Below are 27,728 nucleotides of genomic sequence, written 5' to 3' on the forward strand. Positions count from 1 at the left end.
GTGCAGAGAGAAAAAAAATATTGTCCAGGGAAGGGGAAGAAGATTTTAATTTCGCATCTGCAATTACAAAGGCAAATACATCTGTATAGAGGGCATTTCAAAGTCGAAATGAAGAAATGAACAAACTCAAATGACTGGGCTTGACACCAGAATGTGTCAAGACCTAGGTATGTAATGGTTTTACCACTGTCAAAAGGGTGCATTGTTGTTGGATTTTTTTCTTTCACTATAATTGTCAGCACAGAGGATATCTATCAGTTAATAAACTCACATTGAATCACAACCACCTGCCTTTAAATCTTCCCACCAGGAATGCAGCTGTTCCAGCTCCAGACGTGCCCTGATTTCCAGTGAAGGTGGTGTTCTGCTAGAGCCAATTTACTTTGATGTTCAAGCCTCTTTTGATGCTCCACCACCATTGTGAAAATAGTTTATGTTCCCATTGGACTCAATGGTAGACCTGTGTCTCTTGAGCCACCTTCTATTAGTTAACAGTGAAGGTGCTCTTCTCATGCTGGGCTGTTGTTTGGAGTCTGGTGTTGGCACCAGTGTTGCTGTGCAGCCCAATGTGAGCCAACAGATCTTTCCTGGCCACTGTCCTCACTCTGAAAGTAAAGCTGGATTTGGTGTTATGTTATGATACAACTGGATGACTGCCATTGAAAGCACATTAAGTCAGCATAAGTGTCTCCTGGTGGCTTAGTAGTTTGGTATGTGACCAAACACTTGGAAACAGTCAGAGCAGGGTATTTTAAGAAGCACCTGTCCTTAATCTGAGTGTGACAGCTGCCAGCACAAACACTGATTATCCAGTAAATACAGAATAAAATGGACAAACCAAAGCAAACAGCAGGGGCTGAGAGTGCACATCTTTGCCTTCTCTGCCTCAATTGGGGAGACGTAAATTCTGGATGAAATGTATTATTTTCTCTAAAATACAATCTATGAATCTTTTGCAACTATATGAGCATCCTCTTGGCTTTACATTTTGTCTTTGAAAAATCCATAAACCTTGATGTTGATAGGAGCACATATTGGACAACCTTGTTCTTGTTAGGATGTTTCACAGGACACACTGCTGCTTTCTAACACAAAGACTTTTTTTTTTTTCCCTTTTCTTTCCCCCCCCCCTACTGTGACCACAACGCGAGTCAATAAAGAGTCACCATAAGGTAAATCATTATAAGTCAATTTTAAACCAATTCAGAAATGTCCACACTGGGGTTTGTGTGGACAACAATTTAGTGAAATCAATTGAAAAATCAATGTTAGGCATCATCTCTGTCAGTTTAACTAGCTTCCTTCCCATTCAGCTCCCACCTAGCTAATAGCTGGCAAAAATCTGCAACATATTGTTATCTTAGGCTTACACAATCTTCATTGGCAAAAGAATTTTAGAGGTTGAACTTACTCCCTGAAGTTTGTACTGTGCAGATCTTTACCCAGGTAAGTGAGTGACGGAGACAGACTGTTTCATGCTGAACAAGCCTGTAGCTACAGCTTTTTGAGAGCAGAACAGCCTTGTAGATGAGATAGAGTAGGAATCAAGAGAGATGAGTGCTTATTGCTACCACTTCTACTTTATCTTTCTATCTTTTCCCTTCCCTAAATGGCTGCAATAATATAAATCTTGCACATGGTGTTTGGGGCTTATTTTCATTCATTTGTTCTTGGGAAGCTTTTTAAGAGTTGGTGATTACAAAGGTAATAAAGATACGCTGATGATTGTAGTCACTGGATGTTTGGAGTAGTACTGGCATTTTAGTGATATTCTGCCACTGGGCCTGCGTGTATCTATGTTTTGATGAAAACCTGGGGCTGCTGTTGCAGTGATGAGGCTGGTCTTCTGAAGGGATCTGTCATCACACAAAGCTTCATCTAATTATTTAGCAAGTACCTTTGAAACTTCAGAGCTAAGCATGGATTCCTTCTGGTTAAAAAGGATGTGATTTCTCCAGTATATACATTTCTTCCCTTAGTTTTCTTGTAGTGTTAAAGGTACCTGCTACTGCAGTGGGATTGGTGCAGTGCTGACCAGGACTGCAGAAGCAGCATTGCCTCCATGAGAGTTGCAAACTTGAAATAGGATCACAACATTAAAATTCCCTCTTTCTGTTGCTTGCCTGTTCAGAGATTCAGGAATAAGGTATATTTCTATTCTGTGTTACCCTTACATATTCTTTGTTTGCCCTACATCAGGCTTCATGGCTGTCAGCTGAAGTTACTGCCAGTGTCTGTAGCGTAGAGACAGGGAGCTATGGTGGGTAATTGCTACAATACCTTACTGTATGGCAATGTATGTACTCTGTGCCTCTCCTGAATAAACGTGTCTCAAACGGCTCTTCAGGAAAATGCAATCATCTCACAATGAGCAATAATAATTCAAAAACAATTCATAAACATTGTGTTTGTTGTGGGGTTTTAATTTATTTTTTTAACAAACAAACAACCCACAAGACAATACTGGTACTTCATTTTCACAAAATAACTTGGAGAGCTATTTGTGGACTATAATAGGAATATTATTAGAGCAGTGGGTGAGAGACTATCCTTCCCCACTATCTTTCCATTTAGCATCAAAATAACATTTGGGCTTCCTTTTCTGCTATAATACTATTGTTTGCAAACCTATGTTTCTTGTTAGTGCTCTGAAACCTGTACTGAGACAGCTTGTCCTGTTAGCTGCTTGCTTGAAAAATGGATCCAGGGTTGTACCCTTCCAAAAGGCAATAAGTTAGATGCTGAAAATGTCAGACAGGGTATCTGTGTGCTTACCTCTGTTCTTCAGAAAGCACAATCACAGTTTTTAATTTCTGCAAGTCCCTGAGGGAAACCTACTAGAAAAAGGTGATAAGGGAAATTGCTTCTAATTCTGCGGCATCCTCTGTCACTTTACTTGCCTACCTGTTATTTTATTGTGCCAACAGTCTTGATGGCACATGTTAATTTCTCCCTTGATCCATCATGTGCTGCAATTACTTTAGAAATTTTCCTAGAATAACACAACCACAACCATCTTTTCCTGGAGATGTAACATCTTGCAATACTGAGGTCTTTAGGCAGGCCTGGGGTTAACCTTTGCATCCACTATAATTATGTCAGCTAGTGGAAATGATGACAAGACCTGAGACACAAGCTTCAGAACAGACAAGCACCTGTAGCCAGCTTTTTTGAATCTCTGAGGCTTATCCCCAACAATCAAGTATTTTACAGCCAAATGGCAAATGTCCATTTGGTCAGTGAGTTGTTAGTTTAGCAGGGAGATGGTAACTATAATCATATCACATATGATTTCTTTACTGTATGAGCAGAGTAACTTCTCATTTAAACAGGTGAATGATTAATAGAAAAGAAGCTTTAATAGAAGTAAGGTCATTTGTTTTCAATTATAAAAGCTGGAGTTATAGCTTGGGTCAAGAAGGGTGCAGCACACAGAATGGTGTGGATGTGTTGATCCTTTAGGCTTAGGTTGATTTACCTCTTTGCTCTCCTGACTTTCCCGTTGAAGAGTTTTCTTCCAGATAAATCCAGACAGGTGAAACTGTTAAAAGCAGAGAAACTTGCACAGCCAGAAAAGAGTGATCTGAAGATTTTCATCACAAGAACACTCACCCATCAAATGCCAAGACAGCAAGGTATATAGCATGACCAGACTGTTAGTAGAACATCTCTTCTGTCATCTGTCGAGTTATGTGGCTATCTGCAAATGGCCTTTTGGGCAGAGCAAGAGGGTCTGTAGTGAAAGTGCTTTATCACAATATATAACGGCATTATCCAGCTATGGTGGGCTGACCGCTCTCAGTTCCCAGAAATGACTGTTTCAGGGATAGCATTCTCTTACATGATATGTGATCACTGTGAAGAGCAGCAGTTTCACCTTTTGTATTTGCTTGACAACCTTTTGGCTTTCTAATTTGGTTGAAAACAAATGCAGAAGCTTTTTAGGCGAACATATGTTTTAGTTAGCTTCCTTTGTAATTTTGACAAACAATGTTCTCTGAATGTATGGCACAGAGGATTACATGGTGAAGATTCTGTCATGTACCAGGACAAAGAGGTTTTAAGAATAGCAAGTAAACATCTATCTTTGGTGGACTGTTGCTAAAATTCTTTGAGAAGACAATTCATATGAAGAGTGTAATCAGAGTTTTAAGAATAGCTGATGTCTAGAATGAGGAGGGGTGAATGTGATTTTTAGGGAGTAAGGCAATTAAATATAAGGGAAGGTTTGGGATATTTTACTCCCCCCCCCCCTTTATTTTTTTCTCCTTTCCTAGCAGAGGACGAGCAGCTGAGCAGTGCTATGAGGAAGATACAGGTAGGATGAAAGAATCAGATGGGTTGCAGAAAAGCAAAGAGATGACAGTTGTATTTGCAAAGGATAGGGAAACAGCCAAGGAGATTATGGGAAAAGTTCATTTGTACAGCTGGTAGCTACTCACTTAGATGGACAAGGGAAAAAATAGGGGCCTGGAATAGAAACCTTTAGTGAAGGGGAGCTGATAAACAACAGCCCCAGACCTAAATTTCATTAAGTCCATGGAGCTGTGTGATCTGTACCTGTGAAGGATCTCGCCTTTATATATATCTTTTATCTTTTGCCTGTTTGCACACACATAAATTTCAGGCTTGTGCTTCTGATATCATACAGGCTTTCTTTTACTTGTTGTCCCCCTTCAGTTGGATTTTTTTAATCTATATTTGTATGTTGTTAAGTGTTGAAGAACATCACAGTTATTTCAGGCTTACTGACTTCTATAATATACCATCAGAGGTTTTTTTGATTGTGTGGCATTTGCTGAATGGCAGAGAGCTTTTCCAAGGCTGCAAAAGGACCTTTGACTCACTCAGCTGTTACACCTTTCTTCATGTAAAGCCATATACTTTGGAACTTACAGCTCAGTGACACTGCTGTCCATCTTTAGAAACACTAGGTTGCAAAACTTGGGTGAGCAGAGAAAAGCTGCACCTCAGCTCTAATTTTGGTGAATTATGTTACTGTTTCATTTTAATGTAATGTTCTGTGAGCTGCCAGTTTTGCTGCTTATTTGCTTCTTTTGTTTGTTTCTTTGTGTTGTTTTGGTTTGGTTTGGTTTTAATGCCATTGATGTGGCAACAAAATGAAGATCCCTTTTGCCCTTCCTTGCTGAATTGTACGTTTTCCAGAAGGGATACAAAGTAAGTATTAGAAACAGAATCAACAACAGTGAAAATATGAGATAGGAATAAATCCACATGATTGTTTCCTTCTTTCTTCCTCAACAAAAAGAGACGGTGGACCAAGAATGAACAGAGTCTGTCCTGCTGTGAGGAGGCATGACAGCCTTCTGGGCCCATCCACTTTTATAGCAACCAGTAAATAAGAATAAAGCACTTGAACACAGTGTATTTATGTGCAGGTAGATTCTGTATTCAAAATAGTCAAGAATTTGTATGGTGGTGGGAGTACTCATTGCAAAACACTTCAGAGAAGCCTAACTGTTCAGTTATCTGGAGACATTTCTGTATCTGCTAAATGGCTCTAAGAACTGAAAATGTTTGCAGTGGCAGGGGGAAGAAAGGCCTTCAAGCAGTTTTCTTCAGAATGGTTAAGAAACTTGTCTTCAGTGTCACCCTTTTCTTTTTAAACAGGTGTCTTTGAAAGTATTATGCAGTGATATTAGGACCACAAAGTATTGCTAAGGTTAAATGGCTGGGAACCTGAACCAGAACTCTTTGAAATCAGGGAAAGTTTGTGAATGGCTCCTAGTCATTAAGAGGGCAGGGAGTATGGCATTGGGTAAGAAGAACACACACAAATGCACAAAAAAGTATGCTGTTGGTATCCCTCTTTAAAAACTGTGTGTTTAATCTTGGTAGTAAAAGCTTGCAGTCAGAATTTCTGTGTGTCACTGTTGCCATGCCAGTCAAAACCAAGGCCTCTGTTACAAGGTTTAATGGCATGATGCAGAAGAGGCCTGAAAGTGGCAATGTTGCCTCCTTCCTTCCTTCCTTCCTTCCTTCCTTCCTTCCTTCCTTCCTTCCTTCCTTCCTTCCTTCCTTCCTTCCTTCCTTCCTTCCTTCCTTCCTTCCTTCCTTCCTTCCTTCCTTCCTTCCTTCCTCCCTCCCTCCCTCCCTCCCTCCCTCCCTCCCTCCCTCCCTCCCTTTGTAATTCAATAATTCAGCTAGAGGCACAGTTGGTGAAAGCACTGAAAAGGTTTGTTTCTACTTGTTCTCCCTGGCTGGCTCAGATATGCTATTTGTATGTGTGTCTGTTTTTCACACCTGCTTTGAAACAGCAAAGGAGGATAATATGAGGAAAGACAGAGAACGGCTTATTGTTTCCTTTTATACAAATGCTTTGGCTAACCCTCATTCAAAAGGCAAAACTTTATCAAGAGCCAGCCTCACTGTCACATTTATGCTCAGCATTATAAATTGGGCCTCTGCTTTGGATTGGTATTCTTCATGAACAAACTCGGAAAGTGAAATTTAAAAACAGAAAAATTGATTAAATTATTTTAGCTTCATTACACTTCATGCTGTGCTGCTCCTCCCCCTGGAGAGCACTGGAGAGACTCTCTTGCTGTTTCAGACTTTTCTTATATACAGAGTGTGATTGTACGAGTTGACCAAATTTTCCAAACCACAGATCCCACTGCGAATGCTCTGCCGACTTGTTTCTGACTTATGTGCAGGAAGTTAGCAAGTTGTAAGGAATTGCCAATGGTTCTTTTAATTGAAGACAGTTAAGGCATCTGTATTTTGTGTTTCTGTGTTACTAGCTGCTACGTTCTCTATGCATCAGGTAGAAGGGGGAGATACACCATACAGGAAAAGGTTCTACATGTTTGCATAGCTTCTTAGAAGTCTGTGGGTCTGTACTTTTTTGTAGCAGCTGGATTTGCCTGTGTCACGTGACTCATGCTTTTAGGCAGTTTAAATACTTTAAATCATAGTTTTGAGCACTGAATACCCTATTAGGAGTATGCTTTATGTATCATGTGCATGTGAAAAAGCATGTATGAGGGCATGCAGCTCATTCTTTTTAGTTTTTGTTGTAGCAATTCTTTTTCTTTTCCCTTAACTCCTGTTGTATCGGATGTGGCTTTATCTGATGTGTTCTGCAGAGCAGACAGACTTAAACTAGTTTCTCTCTTTCTCTCTCATGTGCTCTGCCCAACTTCAGGTTTACTGCATTATAATACTGACAGCAGAGACCATCAGTAGCAGATTAGGATTAGATAAACTTTCCTGGGCACATTCAAATCCTGTCACATACCTATTATAAAGCAGCTGCAGAACCAGGGAAGAGGCATTTCATTGATCAAAGTCTACCTAGCAAGTTCTAAACCTTGTGGTCTGTATATATATTATTGCCATCACATTGGCAGCTTTTTGCTAAATCTAAGCAGAGAACAGTGTGTGTGAATGCAAAAAGTCAAAAACTCCATATCTGCAATTGGTCTAGAGAAGAGACCATGGGGACAGAAGGCATGAGCAACACCTGTGTGGAATTTAGCATGAATACCACGCTTGTAAATTAAGCTCTGACTTCAGAAAGGAAGATGGTGTTTTGGTGCAGAGTGTTGTGTGTAAGTGGTTTTTCCGTCTTTTTGTGCCTATCCAAGCATCACACAGAAATCATCTCCTCAGAGCTGAACCTGTTGAAGGGTCTCAGATGGGCCAGGTGAGGCTGGAATTGCTGCAGGCTCCCTGTGTCTGCTGCCTGGCTGACATCTTTCTCACAGTCTATGCTGTAAGGATTTTGACTGCCCTTGCATCAGTCTGTTTGCTGTGGGACAGCTGGTGGTAAGCCATTCTGGCCACCAGGCATGAGCTTTGCTATAGCCAGTGCTATCAGGAACAGACTGTAGTAAGCATTTGTGGAGGTACGATTTAAAGGCTGGGGCTAGATATTGCACAGAATACAGTGGGACAGTCTTGTAGAATCCCTAAAACAGCTCAGGGATAATAACCTGAAGCCTGGGGACATGTGACAAGCACTTCAGCTGCAGAGCTGGGACAGCCTCCTGCAGCCCTGTGGCTGTTGCTTTGCAGAAGGTGATGCCTGGAGTTTGCAAAAGGGTTTGGCACCTGTTTAAATCTACATTCAAATGCTTCTGCCTTAGCTTCTGTATGGAGCTGTTTTATATGTCGATACTTTGAGAGGCACCTGGAGAAATGTTTGACTCTTTTTTCTACTAGAGCCTTGAAGAGCAATAGGGGAGTGATGTAAAGAGAGGGTAACCATTTCTTATTGGCAGTGCTGAGAATTTCTCCTTTTCATACAAATATTGCCACTATTTAATTCTGCAGTTTGAGTTGGCAACAGCAATAAAGTCAGCAAGCAGATGCTTTGCAGAGAAAAATTATTTCTCTGCTGTTGGTTTTCTTGCCCTATAGCAAAGTTTTATTGTGAGTTGATTGTGTCTGTAATAAGCTTGGCTTTCTCAGAGTGTCTCTTGGCTAGGGGAAGATTCACTGTGAGCCTCTTGTCCCCTTTGTCAGAGTTAATTTCCCATTTCTAGCTGGCTTTAAGGTAATGGTATGCTTGTTTTGTCAATTTAGTAATGAGGAAAGCTGAAAGTTTTGCTTGTTGAAAGCCCTTTTAGGGGAAAGCCCTGAAGTGTGTTCAGTACACTAAATGCCAAGTGCTGTTGTGCCACCAGCATTACTGGAGTTTGGGGATGAATGCTCTAGCTACTTGTAGCTTTTGCAGGCTCATTGCATGCTTTGCCCTGGATTGTATTAGTTTAAAGAGAAAGGACCTGATTTTGAATGTATTTAGAGTAAAATAAAGCAGTAGGATTCCTGCCTGAGCCAGGGGTTTTCCACTGCAGTCTGAAAAATATTATATTGCCTGGAAGCTTCTGCTGGACTTCTGTATTGAGTGAAAGCAAGTGTGGCAAAATCACTTCTCCACCAAATGAGAACTTTCAGTGGGAGCAAGGGCTGGGGCAGTCACTTCCAAGGAAGAGAGTGTCACTGCAGGGAAAGACATTTCTACTCTCTCTAAAATCTCTTCTACTCTGCCTCTTCTAATGTGTGAGTTTGTGCAAGCATGTTGAACATGCATAATTGTATTTAAAAAGCTGTGCGTTCCTTGGGCTTGGGTAAGCAGAGTGGCATTTTACACAGAAAGCCTGAAGAGAGCTGACTTTGATGCAGCACTGAGCTCGCTGCAAAACGGTGTCATACTTTGATCACAGCTCCTTGGAGGTCCTGACAGGAGTATTTATTTAAGTATTTCAGAAAGTAGTTATAGCTGCTTGCACAAGCCATAGCTATTAAAGATTACAACTGAGGATAATTATTCTTTGTAAGAACTAGTTTTTATCAGAGAGGGCTAATACACAGCCCTGGTAGTGCCATGCACGTCTTGGTGAAGCTTTAGCACTTCCTCATAATCATTCACACTAATGCTGCCCAACTGAGCAAATCTCATGGCCATTTCATCCAGATAACATGGAGAAGATGGATGAGCTTTTCACTGCCCCTGGAAGGCTGACAAGAAATCTCAGATTCATCAGACCAAGCAGGAAGCAATTACCCAGACAGCAGCTTGCCAATAGCAACTTTTTCCCTTAAAATAAATAGGCACAATGACATACTTTCATCAGCTCTCCCTGTGCTGCTGCAGGGAATAAGAGGCAGAGTCTAGGTCTGAGAAAGCTTCCTCTTCCTCCAGAGCTTTCTTAGAATCATAGAATCATTTTGGTTGGAAAAGACCCTCAAGGCCATTGAGTCCAACTGTTAACCTAACACTGGCACTAAACCATGTCTCTAAGACATTAATCTATGCATCTTTTAAACACCTCCAGGGATGGTGACTTCACCACTTCCCTGGGCAGCTTGTTCCAGTGCCTGACATAATTCTAGACTAACCACCAAGCATTGCTGTTACTTGATAGGCAAAGCTCCCTCACCCTTGGAGGAGAGAGAGAGACTATGCTGGGACCGAAATGCCAGAAAAAATACTGAAGTGAATGACTCTTGGGGATTCACTTCATTGTCTGAAGGTGACATGTTAAAGGAAGGCTCTGATGATGAGAGCTTTCTGTCTCTTTGTTTTTTTTTCTGTTAAATGGTCAATGGAATGGGAATGGAGCCTGCTGAAATCATCTTGAGAGTTTCTTCTGTTACTGAGCTGCTCGTTTACAGTTTGAAATCAGTCATTTAGCTTTAAGTGGCTATGGGTCATTAATTATGAGCAGGTTCTCTGCAGTACAGCTGTAGACTGTAAGTGGCCTCATGATGAGTTATTAAAGAAGACTTTTCCCTTGATTCACAAACATGATTTTTAGCCTGAACTTAATGAAGAGATTTCATACTGAGAGTCCCATTGCCACCTTCCTATCCAGAGAAGCTAATTTTGTAGTTAACCTGAGAATATGGTTCACTATCCAAAATATCCTCTTGTTCTCATTTGGATAAAGTTATGCTTCTCAGTGTTTGACTTGCTTTTCTCTCCCACTCCCATGTCTCTCTGATTTTATTGTCTAGTTAGACCTGTCCCACACAGCACAGACACATTGCAAGAGTCTCTGCCCTGAAGCTCTTTTATTCTCTTGCCTATTAAATCTGCATTAAATTTCTCTATTTTGTTTTGGGGACATCCTAGAATTAGTACACAGCCTGGTGTCACAAAGCTGTTCTCTAGATCTCCTGTCGTTGCTGAAGGCTGTAACAGTTATATTTGAAAGCTTTTTATTTTTCCACCTGTGGCATTTGAATCGCTATACACCCTGTGGACATTTCAGCTTTGTCAGCTTGACTGTTATTAAGCTGTAATCATTTATCATCATTGGCAATGATTTTATGTCTGTTTTTTTTAGCAGGTATTGCAGAAAATTTATTGGTAATCTGCTGTGAGCATGCAAAGACTTAAGATATATAATTTATAAAGCCATATTTATGTAGCAGTACTTTATGATGGAAGGCTGTGCTGAGACAGCATTTGAGATGACAGTTTATTTTTAGATGACCCAGAAGTCTTTGTTTCCATCTCATTTCAGGCCCCAGCACAAAAGGACTGAGGATAAGCAGAAACCCCAAAAGCTTTTTCCCCTCTAATGGCAAGAGAGATTATGTAAATAAAACTGACAAACATAAAAATGCAGTAAGCTACAGCTGTTTCATGAATTTATAACATGAGGGGGCAAAGTAATAAAAAAGCTATAAATTTGTGTCAGTCATACCCCTTTATTAAGAGATACTAAGTAATACACATATGGGAAGTTCAGGAATGTAAGTGTAGCTGAATGCTTTCCCTGAGCATTGACTGGAAGAGACTTGCCAAACTGAGATAATTTGGTTCTTCCTGCTCTCTGTGTGTATTTGTGTATGCATGAGGGTTTATTATCTATGCAATAGCATGTTTTTATCATAAGGAAGAAAAAAACAATATGTAATTTTAATTAATGAAGGTAGATGAGTTCATTTTCAAATTACCTCAGAGAAGATTATGAAGTTTCATGACCTGACATGGGGAGAGAGAATCTTTTCTGTCTTTTAGATAGCAGAGCAAGGCAGGGATTTTATGCTTAAGTCTATGCTGTTTGCTCTGGCTGCCCTACAATTGCTGGTTTCCCAAAGGGTGGTTTGTCCTGGATACATATTCTAGGGTAGTATGGAGTGACCTTTGGAGATGTCTCTTTCTTTCCAGTGACAAAAGAAGGAGAGTCTAGGCAGATGGATTTGAGCTGGGATCCAGGTTGCCCAAACTGTCAGCATTTGGCCTGCTATTGTGGTCAGGGAAATTCTTGTCAATGCCATTAGTGGTATTTAGGGAGCTATTCAGCAGACCAAAGCCAGGCTTGGACTATGATGAGCTACATTGATTTCTAGAGACCACTAATAGCATTGACATCTAAAGTTAGGTGACCTGAATCCCACCCTGGATATCTAAAAGCTGGTCATACAGACCTAAAGTCCGAAGTGGTATTTGCAGTCTTTCTGTGTTGTATCCTGTAGCATCTGACAAAAGAATATGGAGTTTAGTCCAGAAATCTTTTGCGGTTCAGAAGTTTCAACATTACTTATATGACCAGAGGAGTACTTGTAGGTAGCCCTTAGTGTAAGTTTGTTGTTTGGACAGTCCCATTGGGATTGTTTATACGCATTTTTGCTTCATAATCTTTGTGCTCATTTCCACAGATCCCTGAAACAGAAAAAGCAAAATACAATATGAAATCAAGGGATTCTGTGGGCTCTCCTATGTGTATGTTGCAATAAAGCTGCTGATCACAGAGCTGTTTAACTAAATGTGTTTATTCCAAAGCATCAAAATGCTTTCATAGCTGATATTTGGTTGGTGATAAGAAAGGACTGTAGTGTTTCCTTTGGGGATAACTAGTGCAGAAAAAAATAGATTATTTGAGGTGGCATTCATTACTGATGGCATACTGCCCATGCCTGGAAGTGGCTTGGGATACAGGCAATTGCATATAAATAGAACTAGAAAGAGTGCAGAAAAGCCTCAGATGTGCTATTGCATAGCAAAGCCTAATATAAATAAACAATCATTAAAAATTGCTAACATAAAACAAGGGAATACTCTTTGCTTTCTCTTGTACTCCCACCCAATTAGAATAGTTCTCTTGACAAGGCATTTGAGCTATTGAAGTGAGAGATGCTATTCCAGTCATGATGCCAGTTTCGTTATGAGGGACTGCTTATACGGTATTGTTAAGCAATTGCAATTGTAGTAAATACGTTGTTTGTCTGTACAAATATTATTAACAATCCATTAAAAAGAATCCACAAAAGATTCAGAATGCATTTTGCTCAGCTTTCTGATAGTATTCAGTGAAAGAACATGAGCTTTTTGATGTGAGGGAGCTTGTTATTAGTGTGATTATTGCTTACAAGTCTGTTATTGATCAGGGGATCGATACTGAACATGGTGGAAGCTGTTTCTACGACCATGTGAGTCGCTTATTGATGGGACACAGTTGGTTTTGCTCTTTGTAAGTTTGTTTTATTACAGGAAAGAATATTAAGATGGTGAGTGTTCATTTTGGATGTAAGCTCTTATGGAAGTCCAGGGGTTAAGTTGCATCCTAGAGAGTAACAGGTTTCTACTATGAAATGTGGCAGAGAGGCTGGTAGTGGGGAAGGAAAATAAAGATAAAAGGAGAGAGTGGGAAATTGTGTTGGAGCGATCTGAACCAATCTTTCATTGCACAGTTTTCTTTTATTCATGAGGTCTCAGCACCCCCACCTTGTACTCCTGTTGTTTTCTATCATAGTTCATTTTATTCCCAACACTAACCGCCCACTTGATGTTACTTCCATTGATTGATGCTATAATGTTGTTATGATATGGACTGGAATGTGTCTTTAGCTTTACTGGAAGCATGAATATGAAGAAGCCCCTTAATAAATAGCAATTTGAAGGTTTTCATGCCTGTGACTCATTCAGATAGGATGGTTGTGCTGAAGTCATGTCCCACAGCTTTCTAGGAGCTGAGATATTGTGTCAAAGTCCTGCTGCTTCCTAGAACATTCCTGTCCCTGCTACGGATGGGCTTGGATTCCTGAGCAGGGCTTGAGTTCCTCAAGGATAGAGTTGGGTGTGCCAGGAATCAGCACTAGAGTCCTGTGCTTTTTGGTGAGGGACTTGGAGAATAGTGGGAAGGGACTTCCTGTGTCATGGAAGATTTGTCTGTCCTTGAAAGACTCAAGATGTTGCCAGCACCTGGTCAGAGAGGGGAGGTTGGAGGCACGGTATCCATGATGTGACCGAGGGAAGGGAGAGCTGTATTGCTGGTGTTCCCAGTGACTCTCACTTCCAGCCCGCTGCTGTCAGCTGGTAGGTTAAGAGCAGTATTTGATGGTGACCCTATATATCCTTCTTGACACTTACTGCCTGCTGCATGAACTTTAGAAAGGTGAATGGGAGGGGACAATGTGCCATAGCTACACCACTATTGGAGGAATTGGTGAAGACCTGTTCTAGACTGCATGTTTGCAAAGAAAACCAGTTTTCCTTTGAACAGGTCTCCAACAGGAAAATTATCTGTAATCACAGTGGAATACATCAGCACAATTTGGGACCTTGGGGAAGGAAGCTCTTAAAATCAGTCTTGATATGTAAAGAGCCAAACACGTTAGTAAAAGCCACTTGCCCCCCATTCCAGGACTGAAACCAGAGACTCTTTTTGTGATCTGTCTCATCTTCCAGAGCTAAGTTCAACTTCTTCTTGGGCGCGCTGTGGGGAATTCTTTGTTCAGACTATTTAATCAAATATTGGTTTATATCGTCAAGACGCTTATTTTTTTAAAGCTTTTGTGAGGGAGGGAATCAGCTTCAGTTGTCATCATTTTTTTTGCACAGTATCAGCAATTTTCTTTTTTTAGATATACAACTGATTTTGCATTTCAACTATAGTATCTATATTCACTATGGATGTTTCTATAGCAACCAGCATTGTGCTATCTACCTACCTCTATGGATGGATTAAACATGCAACATAAAAATGTATTTCATTTTATTTTTCTGCAGACTGTGCCTGTTAGCACGTTTTAAAAAACTTTTTGAGTAATGTGAAATAGACCAGTTCTGTCATCTTTGTACTCCTTAAGAAACCTGTTTGTTTATCTTTCCTTTTCATATGACCCCTGTCATCTTACTATTTCACTACCTCTTTCTTATTCTAAATCCATCCAATGTCTCTAAGGGGGAGAAAAGCACTAAAGACACATAATAATCTGGATTTTATCCAATGCAAGAAATCTGTGGTAAACCAGGGAACTGAGCTATGGCCTCTGGAGTCATTATTTGATACTCATTATCTTCAGTTTCTCTAGCGTCTCACCAAATGGTCAACAATCTCCTTTACAGAAATCACTGGTTTTGTGTTGTGTAAAAGACCTAACTTTACCATTTTATTTGCTTCTATTGTTTTCAGTATTTAGTGGTACATATGTGACAACAGGTGACTAAAATTGCATCCAGACCTCCAGACTGGGTCTTTTGCCAGTTTATGCTACAAAGTAATTTTAAAAGTTGTATGTTATTTTATGGATGGGACAGAACAGGCACTTGAGAGTACACCCAATTTTCTTCCATTTCTGCTTCTTTTAAAAAATATTTAACTTCCATCTGATGGATTCCAATTCCAGACCTCATGCATGTATTTCGCTTAACAACTGCATCGATTTCATTACAGACATCCCAGGTGGATTTAGAAATTACATTTGAGGAGCAGATGAAAAAGCTTTTAGCACTTTCAATTTGACAGCAGTTAAAACTAGGACCTGAAAAGAGTCATATTCTTTTCACTGGCACATGTTTGTCCTTTTCCCTTTTGTAACTCATGCATTTGATCTGTGTTTCAGTGAGTTGTCATTAACTCAGTACTTTACTCATAATCCTTAATTTGAATTAGACTTTAGGCAAGTTTCCAAATTAGATGTTTGTGACACTAACAATCACCATTTTTTAATATTCTGTGATCATGTTTAATCTTTTATCAGCAATGCTGCCTTAATAGGTCATCCTCACCTGTTCTATTTCTGCAAGTTTTTGCATCCTCAGTGGTATGACTTTGCAGTATGGGGCAATTAAGTGCACTACAGAAGTGACTGATTAAAGTCAGTGGCAGTTAAGCACATGCTTTCAATGCTTTGCTGGATAAGGATGCAATTGAACACATGTTTAAGTGTTTCAATGAATTTTGAGCCTGTGAAAGGAAAACACTTTTACATTGGGTGTATTAACTCATAGATGTTGTAGTTCTGTTCTTTGTAACTGTAGTTGATAGATAACTATGATTTAGAGGAGCAAGCATGTAGTAGAATGCTACTCATAAAACAGCAGGAATTAACTGGATGTTTTTTTTTCACTTTTCCATTAGCGGGATGTCAGCATAATATTCTGTCTTTTGACATCTGCAATTGTCCCCAAATTTACTTTAGTTGTATGAGACTGTAATTTATTGGTGCAACTCAGCTGGGGAAGAATAATTAATTTCTTAAGGCTTAAGTTCTTGAAGCTCAAGCCTCTCCAGGATAACTGAAAAGCCAGCATTTTATACATTTCCATTACTGACACTATGAAAATGAATGCCTGTCTTGTGATGTTTCTTTACCAACACAGAGCTCCAAAGACCTGTTTGTAAACTTTCTAGGCTTGATAAAAATGCTCTTGGTATTCGTCAGGCTCACGCACTGGGTGGAATATTCTAAAACAAAGCCTATTTGTAGGAGAGGAGTGTCTAAAAGGAAGGAGAGCAACAACACAAGCTATTGAAGTGTGTTTCTTTGAATCTGTGACAAGTCTAGAGGGTGGCAGAGGGCAGTGAGGGTGTGAAGCCCTGGATGTCACGCTGGCAGGCAGAACACGGGTTAGGGTTGTAGCCCTCAGCCACCCATGTGTGTAACAGTTTCTTGCCTGTCACGGAGGATATCAAGTTCAGGCCCATCATGTCTACTTTGAAATAATGCAGAGTGCTGTACACTGACTGCATTGCACCACTGACAAGACAGTGGCTTGTAATGGAGAGACAGAGAGCAGGTTTATAGATTCATAAGAAAAAGTCTAGTATAACATTTAGGCTGGGTCCTGCTGATTGACACCAGAAGGGAGTGTAGGCCTACAACTCTTGGAGGCATTTGGCTGCTGCTAATGTACATTACAGCCCATATTGCAAGATGAGATTTTTGTATTTGAAACTGCTTTTTAAGTGAAATGAAAAGACTATGAAATGGCAAAGCTAAACAACTAGTTTCATGGAGCTTTTAATTTTTAACTGCTTATCTGCAGAGCTGAAAAGATTGGCATTTGAAATGCTTTATGCTTCACTCAGTTGCACTCTTTTAAAGCATCTTCCTGTAAGTCATACAGATATTGATGAAAGAATTCAAAAGAAGAATTAAATTACACCAGAACAAAATAAAATTTGGCTTGAGACAATATACCACAATGAGTAGAAGTTGTTCTGAAAGAAGACCTTGAGTCTGAGAGTAGAGCAGTATCTGTTATGCGTAAGTTATGTGGGATAATGTCTGTCTACTGGGTGGAGCTGGCACTCATTAGGAGTTGAGACTAGACGTGTCTGTCTGAGAAGCAATGCACATGAATTAGATGAGTAAAATATTTCCTGAGTTCTTCCCTTTTACAGAGGGATTTTTCAGACTGCGGCCTTTCTCTTTTTACTTTTTTTTTCCTCTTTTTCTTTTTTCTTTTTTTTAATTCTTTCTTCTTTTTTCCCTTCCCTCCTTTTCCTCTCTCTTTTCTCTGTTCCCTTTTTTCTTTTCCCTTTTCCCTCTTCTCCTCTCTTTTTTCTTTTATCTTTTTTTCTTCTGTACTAATCTCAATATGTGCCCTACTGTTGAAATCCCAAATCTCAACAGACTTTTGAGGTCTATCTTAATAATAAATTGGAGAATTTTCTGCCCTTATTTATGCTTCTCTGAAAAGACCTTTAGAGGTCTGTGCTGACTCAGCCAGCCTGACAATCAAGGTGCTTAAGATGTGTGGGTGTAGTATGGGGTGGAAAGGATATACTTGCATTCAGCCAAGCTTTAAAATGCTGCTTGGTCCCTCGAGTGAGAAATCAGGGAGACTTTTTACAATAACCTAGAGGATCCGTAAACACAGTTCTCACTAATTTTTTTGATGCAAATTCTGGGACAGCTCAAGTGCTCTGGAGTGATGACAGCTGAGAATTTGCTTATGACTGCCCAAATTCCATAAGCAATACTGAAAACGTGGGCCATGGCTGTAAGAGCAGACGGCAGCACTACAGAGAAGTGTGTGTGTACAAAGAGCTGCAGTAGAGGTATGCTTATTCTACCTGAGAAATGCAGTTGGATAATTTCATCCTTTTTTTTTTTTTAATGTACTGTAGCATAAACATTGTGTTGTTTGTAGTTTAGCTATTGATCGCACCAACACAATAATCTGTTACATGTGGGCATAAGTTCTAGGATTTCCCTGCAACTATTCTGTATCAAACTAAAAAAATCTAGTGGAATGGGTGCAGAGAGGTTAGCAGGTCTTACTCCAGATTTGCTAAGGCTGGGAGAGTCTGGATCGAATCCATTTGCCCCATGGAAAAGAAATACAGCTTTTTTAGGTCCAATGGATCTGAGGGAAAGAGAATTTGAATTTGTTTCTAAATTTGATGAATTTGATGAATGAACAGATTTCTAAATTTTGATTTAAAATAAGCTATGCTTTCATTGATACAAATCCAAGAGTATGATATGTATGTAAGGAGAAACGGGGGCTTAGCTCTTCAATTGTTTTCTGTATCTATAACTATAACCCTGTCTCTGAAAATAGGCTTATGCCAAGGAAAGCAAGAAAAAAAAAAAAAATTCAAACTGTAAGTGAAAACTAGGGAGGGGAAGAAGGTGAAGTAAGGTGAACACACAAATGCCCATAATGTTGACAAAGTTTCATCTAGCTGAGTATCCTATTCTTGATAATGGTCGCTCAGGGATGCTTAGAGAGAATATAAGAAAAAAGGAGAGATAACACAGGACATTTTCACCAGCTGCTCCAATTAGTGTTTTAAGGTCTTCCCCTGGAAGAGCTGCATGCAAAATATAATTTTTAATAAATGCTAGGATACTTTGCCCTCCTTTGATTTGTGTAATTCCTTTTTTTTTCAGCCTGCTTATATCTTATTGTCCACAAAACTCTGTGGCAATGAATTCCAGAATTTAATTAAATGTTTTATGAAAAAGTACTTGCTTTTATTGGTTTTCAACCTGCAGACCAAACAACCTCTAGCTTTTTTCATCTCAGCAAAAATGAATAATGATCCTCCTTTCACCTTTCCCAGTTTATGGACTGCTACTGTTTCAGTCTCTTCACTCTCAGGAATGTGGTCCCTACTATGTGATCTCTATTCAAGTATTTTTTCCTGGTTCTTTTTAAATTGTTGCTAAAAGGGCACAGTTCAGATCATGGCCACTTTGGATGAGGTTTGCACATATCCTTCAGTTCTGCACTCTAGAGCTCTAGAGCCTCTGTATGCTAAGGGCAGAAATCTGCTTCAGTTCCCCATTTACTACTCCATTTAAGTTTATAAAATTGGAGGCACAAAGGGATTAAATTTTATACCGTCCTTTATTTCTTAAATTCCTGTATACCATCCCATATTTGTTAAATTCCAGACCTCTGACTGGTGAAAGAAATGCAGCCTGTGCTGCACTGTGATGATATTACTCGTGTGTGTCACATGAACTCTGCCAAAGTGTCCATCCTTGTGGTGAGATGGCATCTGCAAATTCCATCATCCTGCATACTTGCAGTTGGTAGTGGTGGTGTGGTGCACATGGATGTCTACAAGGTCTTCAGTAGTCTAATGAACTGTCTGGCTTGAGGATGTTTTCCAGAGTGTCCACTTCTTCCTCCCAGATACGCAGCAGCTGCACCAACAGATTGTTTGCATGTGCTTGTATAGAGACCTGCAGTCTCTGAATTAGTACATACACTTCTGCTTTTTCTGTGTAACACTCCTGATTAATTTGATCCTGTCAGTGTATGTATGTATTCCATTTCCACCTCTTCTGTGTGTCTAGCTGAAAGGAACAGTAATTTAAGTATGCCTTACATTACAAGAACATTTGCTGGAGAATGTTCACATCACTACTATTAATACTTTGATGTTGATTTTTTCGTTGCACACTCTTACTCCATAGTTAGAGGGGGAAGCATATTCACACAAGTGTTACTGTGGGATTGAGAAAGCCCTTCTAGTTTAAATATATGTAGACTGGGGGAGAAAAATCCTCCAAGTGAGTTAGTTTAACTACAAAACAACAGGTTATACCTTCCATTTGGATTCTGTTGTGAGTGTGTTTTTTTAATATAAAAGGATTTTTTTGTATCTAAAAAAGGAAGTATGATGGGTAGATCCTAATCAGATACAATATAGGAAACCTCGATTAGATGCATTTTCTGTGTAATAAAACCAATAAAAAAACCACTTAAAGACACTAACACCATTATCATGAACAATGAGGCAATTTCTCCTGCAGTATTTTAAGTGTGTAGCTGTAACTTCAAAATAATTTTCTCTAAAAACGTGCATATATCCCGGGCTGTCTGGGATTACTTTGTTTACCATACTGTAAGATCAATTCTAAATGTATGCACTGAAGTCTGAATAATTTATTTTCTAGCCCATTAGTACAATTTGGAGGATCTCATTCCGTAGGCAGCTTTTCTGCCAAGAGAGCAAGTGCACACACGTCTGTTTATCTCTTGGGGAAGCAGAGACAGACTGAATCTTTGCTTTAAGAGTAAGCCACTCGCCTCACTGCTTGACTCTGCTGTATCAATGCCTATGAACAATTTGTTTTGAGCTTATTGTGCTCCTTTCATCGCCAATTGCAAAGTCCAGGGCTTGCAAAGAACCCGCTACCTGTATCTTTGTACTCAAGATTTTGCAACCCAGGCACAGACGTACTGAACAGCCTATTCAAGATTGACACTGAGGCCTGATGTGGAAGAGTCATTTTACTCAAATCTCCTAAGTCTTAGGGCTATGACACTGTCCCTCTGGTATCCCACTGTTTTGGCCTTAGAAGAAAAGATTTTACAAAAAATGCAATATTTATTGGAAAATAGAGGAAGTAACATTTTGTTTCAGATTTTGCCATGAGCTGCCTTGCTTGCAAGAGAGTGGATTGTTATGAACAATTAGGCAAATAATATGTTGAACATTTCACAAGGGAGTTAAAAAACCGCTGTTGTCAGTAGCCTGACCCGTATTTAGCTGCCAATAGATCAGGCTCAAGCTGTAGACTTCTTGCTAACCTTTTGTTTTAATGTTTTCTCTTAACCATGACAGCTTAACTGTTTGCATGAAAACCTCCAAATTGTTAAGAATAGCCCTGTTAATGGTTTCAGTTTTGTTTAATTTCACATTTTGGCAAGCCCTGAAAGCTGTCAAGATTTATCATCGCATCACTCTGCTCCTGACTGTTTAGCACAAAAAAGGACTGGGGGCTGGGGATGGAATAGGGAGAGAAAAAGTGGAGGAAAGAGAACATCTTAAATAACTAACCTGTAACTTAACAACTCCTTACATACCAAGATGAAGAAATCAAAACAGACAGGCAGCATAGAACCAACTACAACAGTTTTCTCTTGGCTCTGATCCAGAATAAATAAACGTGATCCCTCTGATCCCTGGATCTTAGACTAGGAATTAATCTGCTGTTCAGTTCCAAATGAGGGGGAGAGCAAGCTTTTTGAATGTTTGGGAACAGAAAATATTCTGCTATCATTGGAAAGGCTCCTGTGACTGTCTTGCTGGGTCTTGGTTCCCATAAGCATTTCCTTACCCAGGAGCTTGAGTGTTATAGTAATTGAATGGAGACTTACAGGTGTGCTTCACTCCTTAGTGGAAAGGGGGCTTTACAGAGCAGTTTAGACTAAAGTTAAAGGCCGCCTCTGTTTCCCAGGGCTTGGTGTAACAGTTTGGCAACTTTATTCAAGAACCGTGAGGGGACATTCTGATGTGGGAAAAGAATAGCACTGAACTAGGGTAGTGCAGCCTCAGTAGTGTGTGCTGACATTTTCTAAGCGGCACTTCACGAAATCCAGTTTGACCAAGATGTTTTAATGCTCAAACGATCCCTTTTTGCATTTCAGGGTTTGGTTAATCAACCTAAGGAAGATCTGTGCATTATCTGTTCAAAAAGATGAAGACAATGAGCTGCCAGAGAACCTGATGTATATTAGAGTATCTCCAAATCAAGGGCAATGTAGTGAGATACTCCTGCTGACCAACTGGTCTGAAATATTCAGCCCTGATCTAGATGGCTATAGCCATAGTCCTGACATTTTGCTTGAACTGTCTCCTGGGTTTGCGATGTTTTGTGCGACTGGTGAATTCCCAGTTTCCACAAGCAAGAATTACTTTGGAAGGTGAAGACACTGGAATCAAATGTTCTAATGGCAATGGTGGCTTAAGCATTATGCATAATACGTAAATTATTTACATATATAATATGTAAAGTATTTACATATATACGTATGCATAATTTACGTATAATACGTAAAGTATTACGTATATACGTGTGCATAATACGTAAAGTATTTAATGGGTGATGGAGGAGCAGGCAAGCCTTTACTGAACATGGCAGCATCCTCAGGAAGACCCACCTCCCATAATACCAATGGTAGTTGTAGGTGTCAATATCACTCAAAGCAGTGTAGCAACATGGGAGCATGAGAGGTGATAAAATAAGCTCCCTCTCATTGGTGCTGTTGAATTACTTCAGAATAAAGAACTGAAGATAATAGCTAAATCTGCTGCTGCTGCGCATCTGCTTTCTTTAGACTTAATTGGGCCATTTGTGCGGCCTTAAGGTGCTGGTGGCTCTGAGGTTGATTTCGAGGCAGAATGTTCACCAGGCTGCAGAGGCAGAAGTGCAGTTGTGCTTTCCATCCTGTTCCTTGGCCAGTTTAGTGCTATTCCTGACTATATTTCAGCACTCTGACCAGTTTGGTTTTAACTTGGGTGTCTGCCACCTCTCTTTCAATACTGTTCTGCAGTCAAGTAGACCTTCAAAGTTTTATTCCTGTTTTAGAGATTTATTTTTTCTTTTTTTCCTTGGGCCATGTTTGGGATTTTGTTTGTATCCCCTCAGTTACCCCAAATGATTTTCTCTGTGTTCCCTTCTTTAAGTGTTCCTCCTCTCCCTCTAGCCTGGTTATTCTTCAGTCATTTTAGACCATGTTAAAGATCCTGGTCTGTAAGTTGGCATAGAAAGGAGATATTTCCAGTGTATATGGCCGCAGCATAGACTGTCCCTCAGTGGTGCTTGTAGAGGGTACTTTGTGAAAGGGTGAATATGGTGATATGGGATGCCTGTATATGAAAAGGCTGCTGAATGAAATTATTTGAGTCCCTGTGTCCTGGATTCTGCCCTCTCTCAGTGGAGACACACAGGCTGATGCAGCTGAGGTACATTACAATCAGGTACAGCTTTGCTTCTTAGTTCTGAAAAAAAATGGACTGGTTTGCAAGAGGCGTGGGGAGTCATGCCTGAAGACCCAGGTGCCTTTATTGTCCCTTGTTGAGGGAAAATTCACTGGTGTGCAGAGACAACCTTAGTAATTGTTTTGGCTTTTGTATTTCTCTTCTGTGTTTCATTTCTGAGGCTTAGCCCTGCTCCAGGATTAGCTTTGTCTTTTTCCTTCCCTGGTTCATGAGCTGCCTCATGTTCATCCACTTTATGCAGACATTTAATTGATATGCTCCTGTGTCTGGCTTACTACTCTATGAACACAATTTCTTTCCTAGCTTTTAATTGATTTGGATAATAAAGTATAATTATAAAACTCAATAAAAATTGATTATTTTAAGGGGAGGGCAGGAAAGAAAGAAAGAAAGAAACCTAAGTAATGCTCTGCTGTGTGACTGTATAATAACGCAAAATCCCCTTTGGTTTAATTCTATTTAATTGCTTAGCTTTACTCAGATTGTTACAATTCTACAGGCTTTCTCACAATTATAAGCAGCATGCTTATAAATGTTAGAATTTTTTTAAAGTTTCTTGTGTCTATAATAAGTGTAAATTTTATGGTTTTGTGGTGGCTGCTGCATGCACTGGCATCCTCCCTTCTCCTTGCTCACATGCTTGGGGAGCCTGTACTGCTGCTCCCCTCTCAAGCTTTCCTAAACCAGAAGAGGACTTCTTCTGAGGATTGAATTACCAAAGCAGTGGCCATATTGGGAGTGAACATCAGTTTGCTTTCTGTTATGTTATGGGAGGATTTTCACTCCTTCTCTGGCCCTTTTGCACTCTAGTTCCACTTAAATATGAGAAGAAACTTCTTCGCAGTGAGGGTGACAGAACGCTGGAACAGGCTGCCCAGGGGGCTTGTGGAGTCTCCTTCTCTGGAGACATTCAAATCCCGCCTGGACACATTCCTATGTAACCTCATCTAAGTGTTCCTGCTCCGGCGGGGGGATTGGACTAGGTGGTCCCTTCCAATCCCCAACATTCTGTGATTCTGTGATTCTGTGTGTGTAAATGCTCTCTTGCTTCCAAAGAAGGCTAGACCTTGGACAGGAGCTAACTCAGAAGAGGTGTGAGGTGTTCTACCGGGGGATGCTCTGTCAAGATTTGTTTATGGCATTAGCCAGGGATGGCAGATGGTATATTGGGATGGGAAGAAGAGCGGATTGGAAGTGCTTCAGCCATTCTGGGCAGCTCTCTGAGGTACCTAATTAGGATATGGATTTTTTCAGTCCCTTTGAGATCTATATCTTTGGGGTTTTCTCCTTTACTTGTAGAGGAAGAGATCCAATATTTGAAGTTATATTGTGGATTTAGGAAAGCTGGGTTTCTTGAGTGTTACATCTTACCAATGAGTTCCCCCTCTATGAATTTTTTTCTTTCTCCTTTGTTATCCCTACTGAACATGTCATAGGAATAATTTCTTATTAGGTGTGACTGCTGGGTTTACCTCAGCAGAGCTGTTTTACTGCTGCCACATTGATATGGATTAATATCTGGTGTTGTCTGGGTACAATAACTGAGTTTCTTTGTTTCTCTCTATTTTTCCAGTTGGGAGGCTGTGGAATCCTTGGCGTAGGCATCTGGCTGGCTGTTACCCAAGGGAACTTTGCCACCCTCTCCTCTTCTTTCCCGTCCTTGTCAGCTGCCAACCTACTGATCGTTACAGGGACATTTGTCATGATCATTGGCTTCGTGGGCTGCATAGGTGCCATCAAAGAAAACAAGTGCCTCCTGCTGAGTGTGAGTATTAAGCTGCTATGCCATTGCAGCATTCGCTGTCTTAAGGTGCTGGTGCTATTCCAATGCATGTTACAGCATCCTTACTTCATTAAAGAAGTTGCTCACTTGACATGGATGAGATGCGAGTCATGTTTGAATCAGTCCTTGTTAGCTCTAAGGAGCTGCTAGATCATCCCTGACCAGGCTTTTAACCTGTGCCTCATGGATGAGACCTGTAGGAAGGGAAAGATTAGTGGTGATGTGGGTTTCCTTTAACTCTTCAGAGAAGGGAGAGGGGGTTGTGAAGACATCTTTTGCAGTGTACCCCTGAATTATTTTTTACTGAACTTTAGTAACTATCTGCTCCAAATGCCTACCCTGCTGGGACTGATGATCTGAAGTCCTGGGCAAAAAGATGAATGTAGGCAGGAAACATTTTAAGGAGGGTGATTTTGGTTTAAACTGGAAATTAAGTCCTTCAGATTTGGCAATGCTGTTCTTGCCAATCACTAACTCTCAAAAGGTTGAGATGTCAGGAAGCAAAGGTGCCAGCAGAAGGAGACTGCTGTGAAATTGAAGATTAATAAGGTACCAGCTGTACATGATTTAATAGAGGCTTGAGCCACATCCCTAGTGTATTTTATCAAAATGTAATTTTATGCCACTCAAAGCTGGATTTTAGAAGTAGAGTGCATGTTGTAGTTGGTGTTAGTGTATATGTTGTGTCCTGTTCAGCTGAGGACCAGGAAGTGAGGTCATCTTGCTGCTCAAGTCTAGAACTTCTCTGTGGGGTTCGGCAAACCTCAGAGTGAAGTGAAGCTGAGGTTTAGTTTGGTGAGCTCGTGATTCCTTTGTAAAAGGCTGTTCCTCAGTGTGCTTCACAAATTCATTTTGTTTCCCTGGGAACTATAGAATGAGTCAAGGCACACAGCCCTCCAAATTCACCCTGTAAAAGTCTTTATGTGACTGTGAGATTCCTAGCCTCAGTAGAGGATTCTTCACACACCTCTGTCTTAATCAGTTGTTTCTGCAGATTTTTTAACAGTAAAAGTCAGGGCTAGTCAGTCTAGACTACTAAGGGCTTTTTGTGTGGCAGGTAGGTGGTTTGAAATTGAAATGAACCACATACATCAAAATTAGGGCTGTTTTGTGAATGGAAATTCGCATTGGGAAGGCTGAAATCAGAATCTGAGGCTGAAAGTCCTTGACAATTTTAATAGTCTTATGAATACCCACTTCGTGAAGGAAGTGTCTGGCTAGCCAGATGTAATTACTGGATTACATCCTCAAAGCAAATGCAGCAGGAGTCCACAGGCTGCTTAGTCTAAAGTTATAGCTTATATGTGTAAAATTAATCACCTGTTTTGTGGTTTTTTGATTAAAGTCCTAGCTCAGGTGTGACCAGCAATGAGCAGTGTCATGTGTCAGGATCAGGTCAGGATCTGGCATTCAATCCTCAGTACTGGAAGAGTTTCAGCCCTCTGTCTCATATGGTTTGTTGACCCTCATTGCTCCTTTTGGCAAGGGCAAAATGTCCTTGATCAGCCATAATTCCTCTTAACACATGCTGAACAATACTCAGAATCTAATGCCCTTTAATGAACAATCTAATGACTAATCTCATGCCCTTCAGTGCATGATGTAAGGACTGTACTTGATGGACCATGTTAAGTAATGCAAAGGAATTCAAATTCATTTAGGAACTCCTTGCATGGAAAAAACTGAAATGCTTGATCTGGTTTGGTACCAGCATTTCACTCTATCTGCCTGTCCTTACCTTTGTGTACTGTATCTATTCAGTATGGCCTCTGAATTACTCAATTTTCTTCAAAACTGAGTTATGTTAGAGCTGATTACAGCTACTTTAATACTGAATAAGCCCAGCTATAGAGGGTTGAAATAGTTTCATAGTCTATCTTGGATTCACTTTTTGTTTAGTCTAGACTAACCTTCCACAGCCTGCATTGATACTTACTTACCCTCATTAAATACCAGTGAGATTTTTGAACTCTTGGGAGTTGTTCTGTTGAGTCTGTTTGGAAGGAAAATGAATGGTTATAGAAGCTTCTGTTTCTGGGAGCAAAGCCCCATCATGTAGGTTTGTACTTAGTCTTCCTTTCCCCAAATAGCTAATTCTATTTGAGTTTTGAAATAGTACTTTTAAATTCAGGGTGGGTGCATTTGGTTTTGGCCAACTCCCATTTTTATAGGGTAGCAAAATAAATGTGGGTAGCAAAATAAATGCTTGAATGAAAGAACTTGCTGGATATCAAACCAAGGTTGTTCTTATAGTGTGTGGTTGATACATCTCCTCATCCTTTTCTTATTTTATGGGTGTTCCCAACAGTGCATTCTGCCAAAATGAAAATAATCTCTTTCCCAAATATCTCTGTTTTTTGTTAAACATCCCTGAGAATGCATCTGCTCTACTGCTTTTTAAGAGCACTGTGAAATATACTGCTTTGAAATTGGGTCCATCTTTTTGAAACACCCTGTATTAAACAGTCACCACAGGATCAAGTCCTTACACTCCTTTTTATATCCCAGGCCACCACTTAACACCTGGCTTTGTTCCTGTGTATGGGAATTGTGCAAGAATGGCGAGGAGGCTAATTGTAAATACACTCAAGAGACTGCAGCTGGAGTGTAGAAGAAGCATATACATCACACTAGTTGTTTTACTGACAAGTAGAACCTCTGTTAGATAACATAGGCCTGTGAGAAACTCTAAGGCACCTTATCACTATGCCTGAAATTCCTGCTTTGTTGTGACAAAGAACGCAAGACTGCACCTGCTTGAAGCCTTGAAATACAGGAGAATGCAGTAGGCCCAGCGATCTTCTACAAGGGCTGAATTGTGCAGCACCGGCGTTTCTGCTTGTGTTACCTCTGGCCAGGAGCTTAGCTGCTGCTTCGGAAATCCCCCGGTAGTGATGTAACTAAAATAAAATTTGCTCTTTGCAATTGCATTTGTGGCCTCTGGTTGTTTCTTGCGATGAGCCTGTGTTGGTTCACACTTCTTGGTAGTA

At 40.2% G+C, this 27,728-nt stretch overlaps 1 protein-coding gene across 7 annotated transcripts in view; it reads left to right on the top strand.

The window, feature by feature from the left end:
* Window positions 1-27,728, top strand: part of TSPAN4 (tetraspanin 4) — a gene marked incomplete at its 5' end in the record, with an annotated part of 446,839 nt that overhangs the window by 344,798 nt on the left and 74,313 nt on the right. For all 7 annotated transcript variants that reach the window (XM_082059144.1, XM_082059146.1, XM_082059143.1 and 4 more), the window contains one exon: window positions 24,529-24,720. In XM_082059144.1, coding sequence (XP_081915270.1) covers window positions 24,529-24,720 — 192 coding nt within the window. The remainder of the gene's footprint in view (window positions 1-24,528; window positions 24,721-27,728) is intronic.

The sequence above is a fragment of the Streptopelia decaocto genome (assembly GCF_964273445.1).
Source record: "Streptopelia decaocto genome assembly, chromosome: 7".
Classification (NCBI taxonomy): Eukaryota; Metazoa; Chordata; class Aves; order Columbiformes; family Columbidae; genus Streptopelia; species Streptopelia decaocto.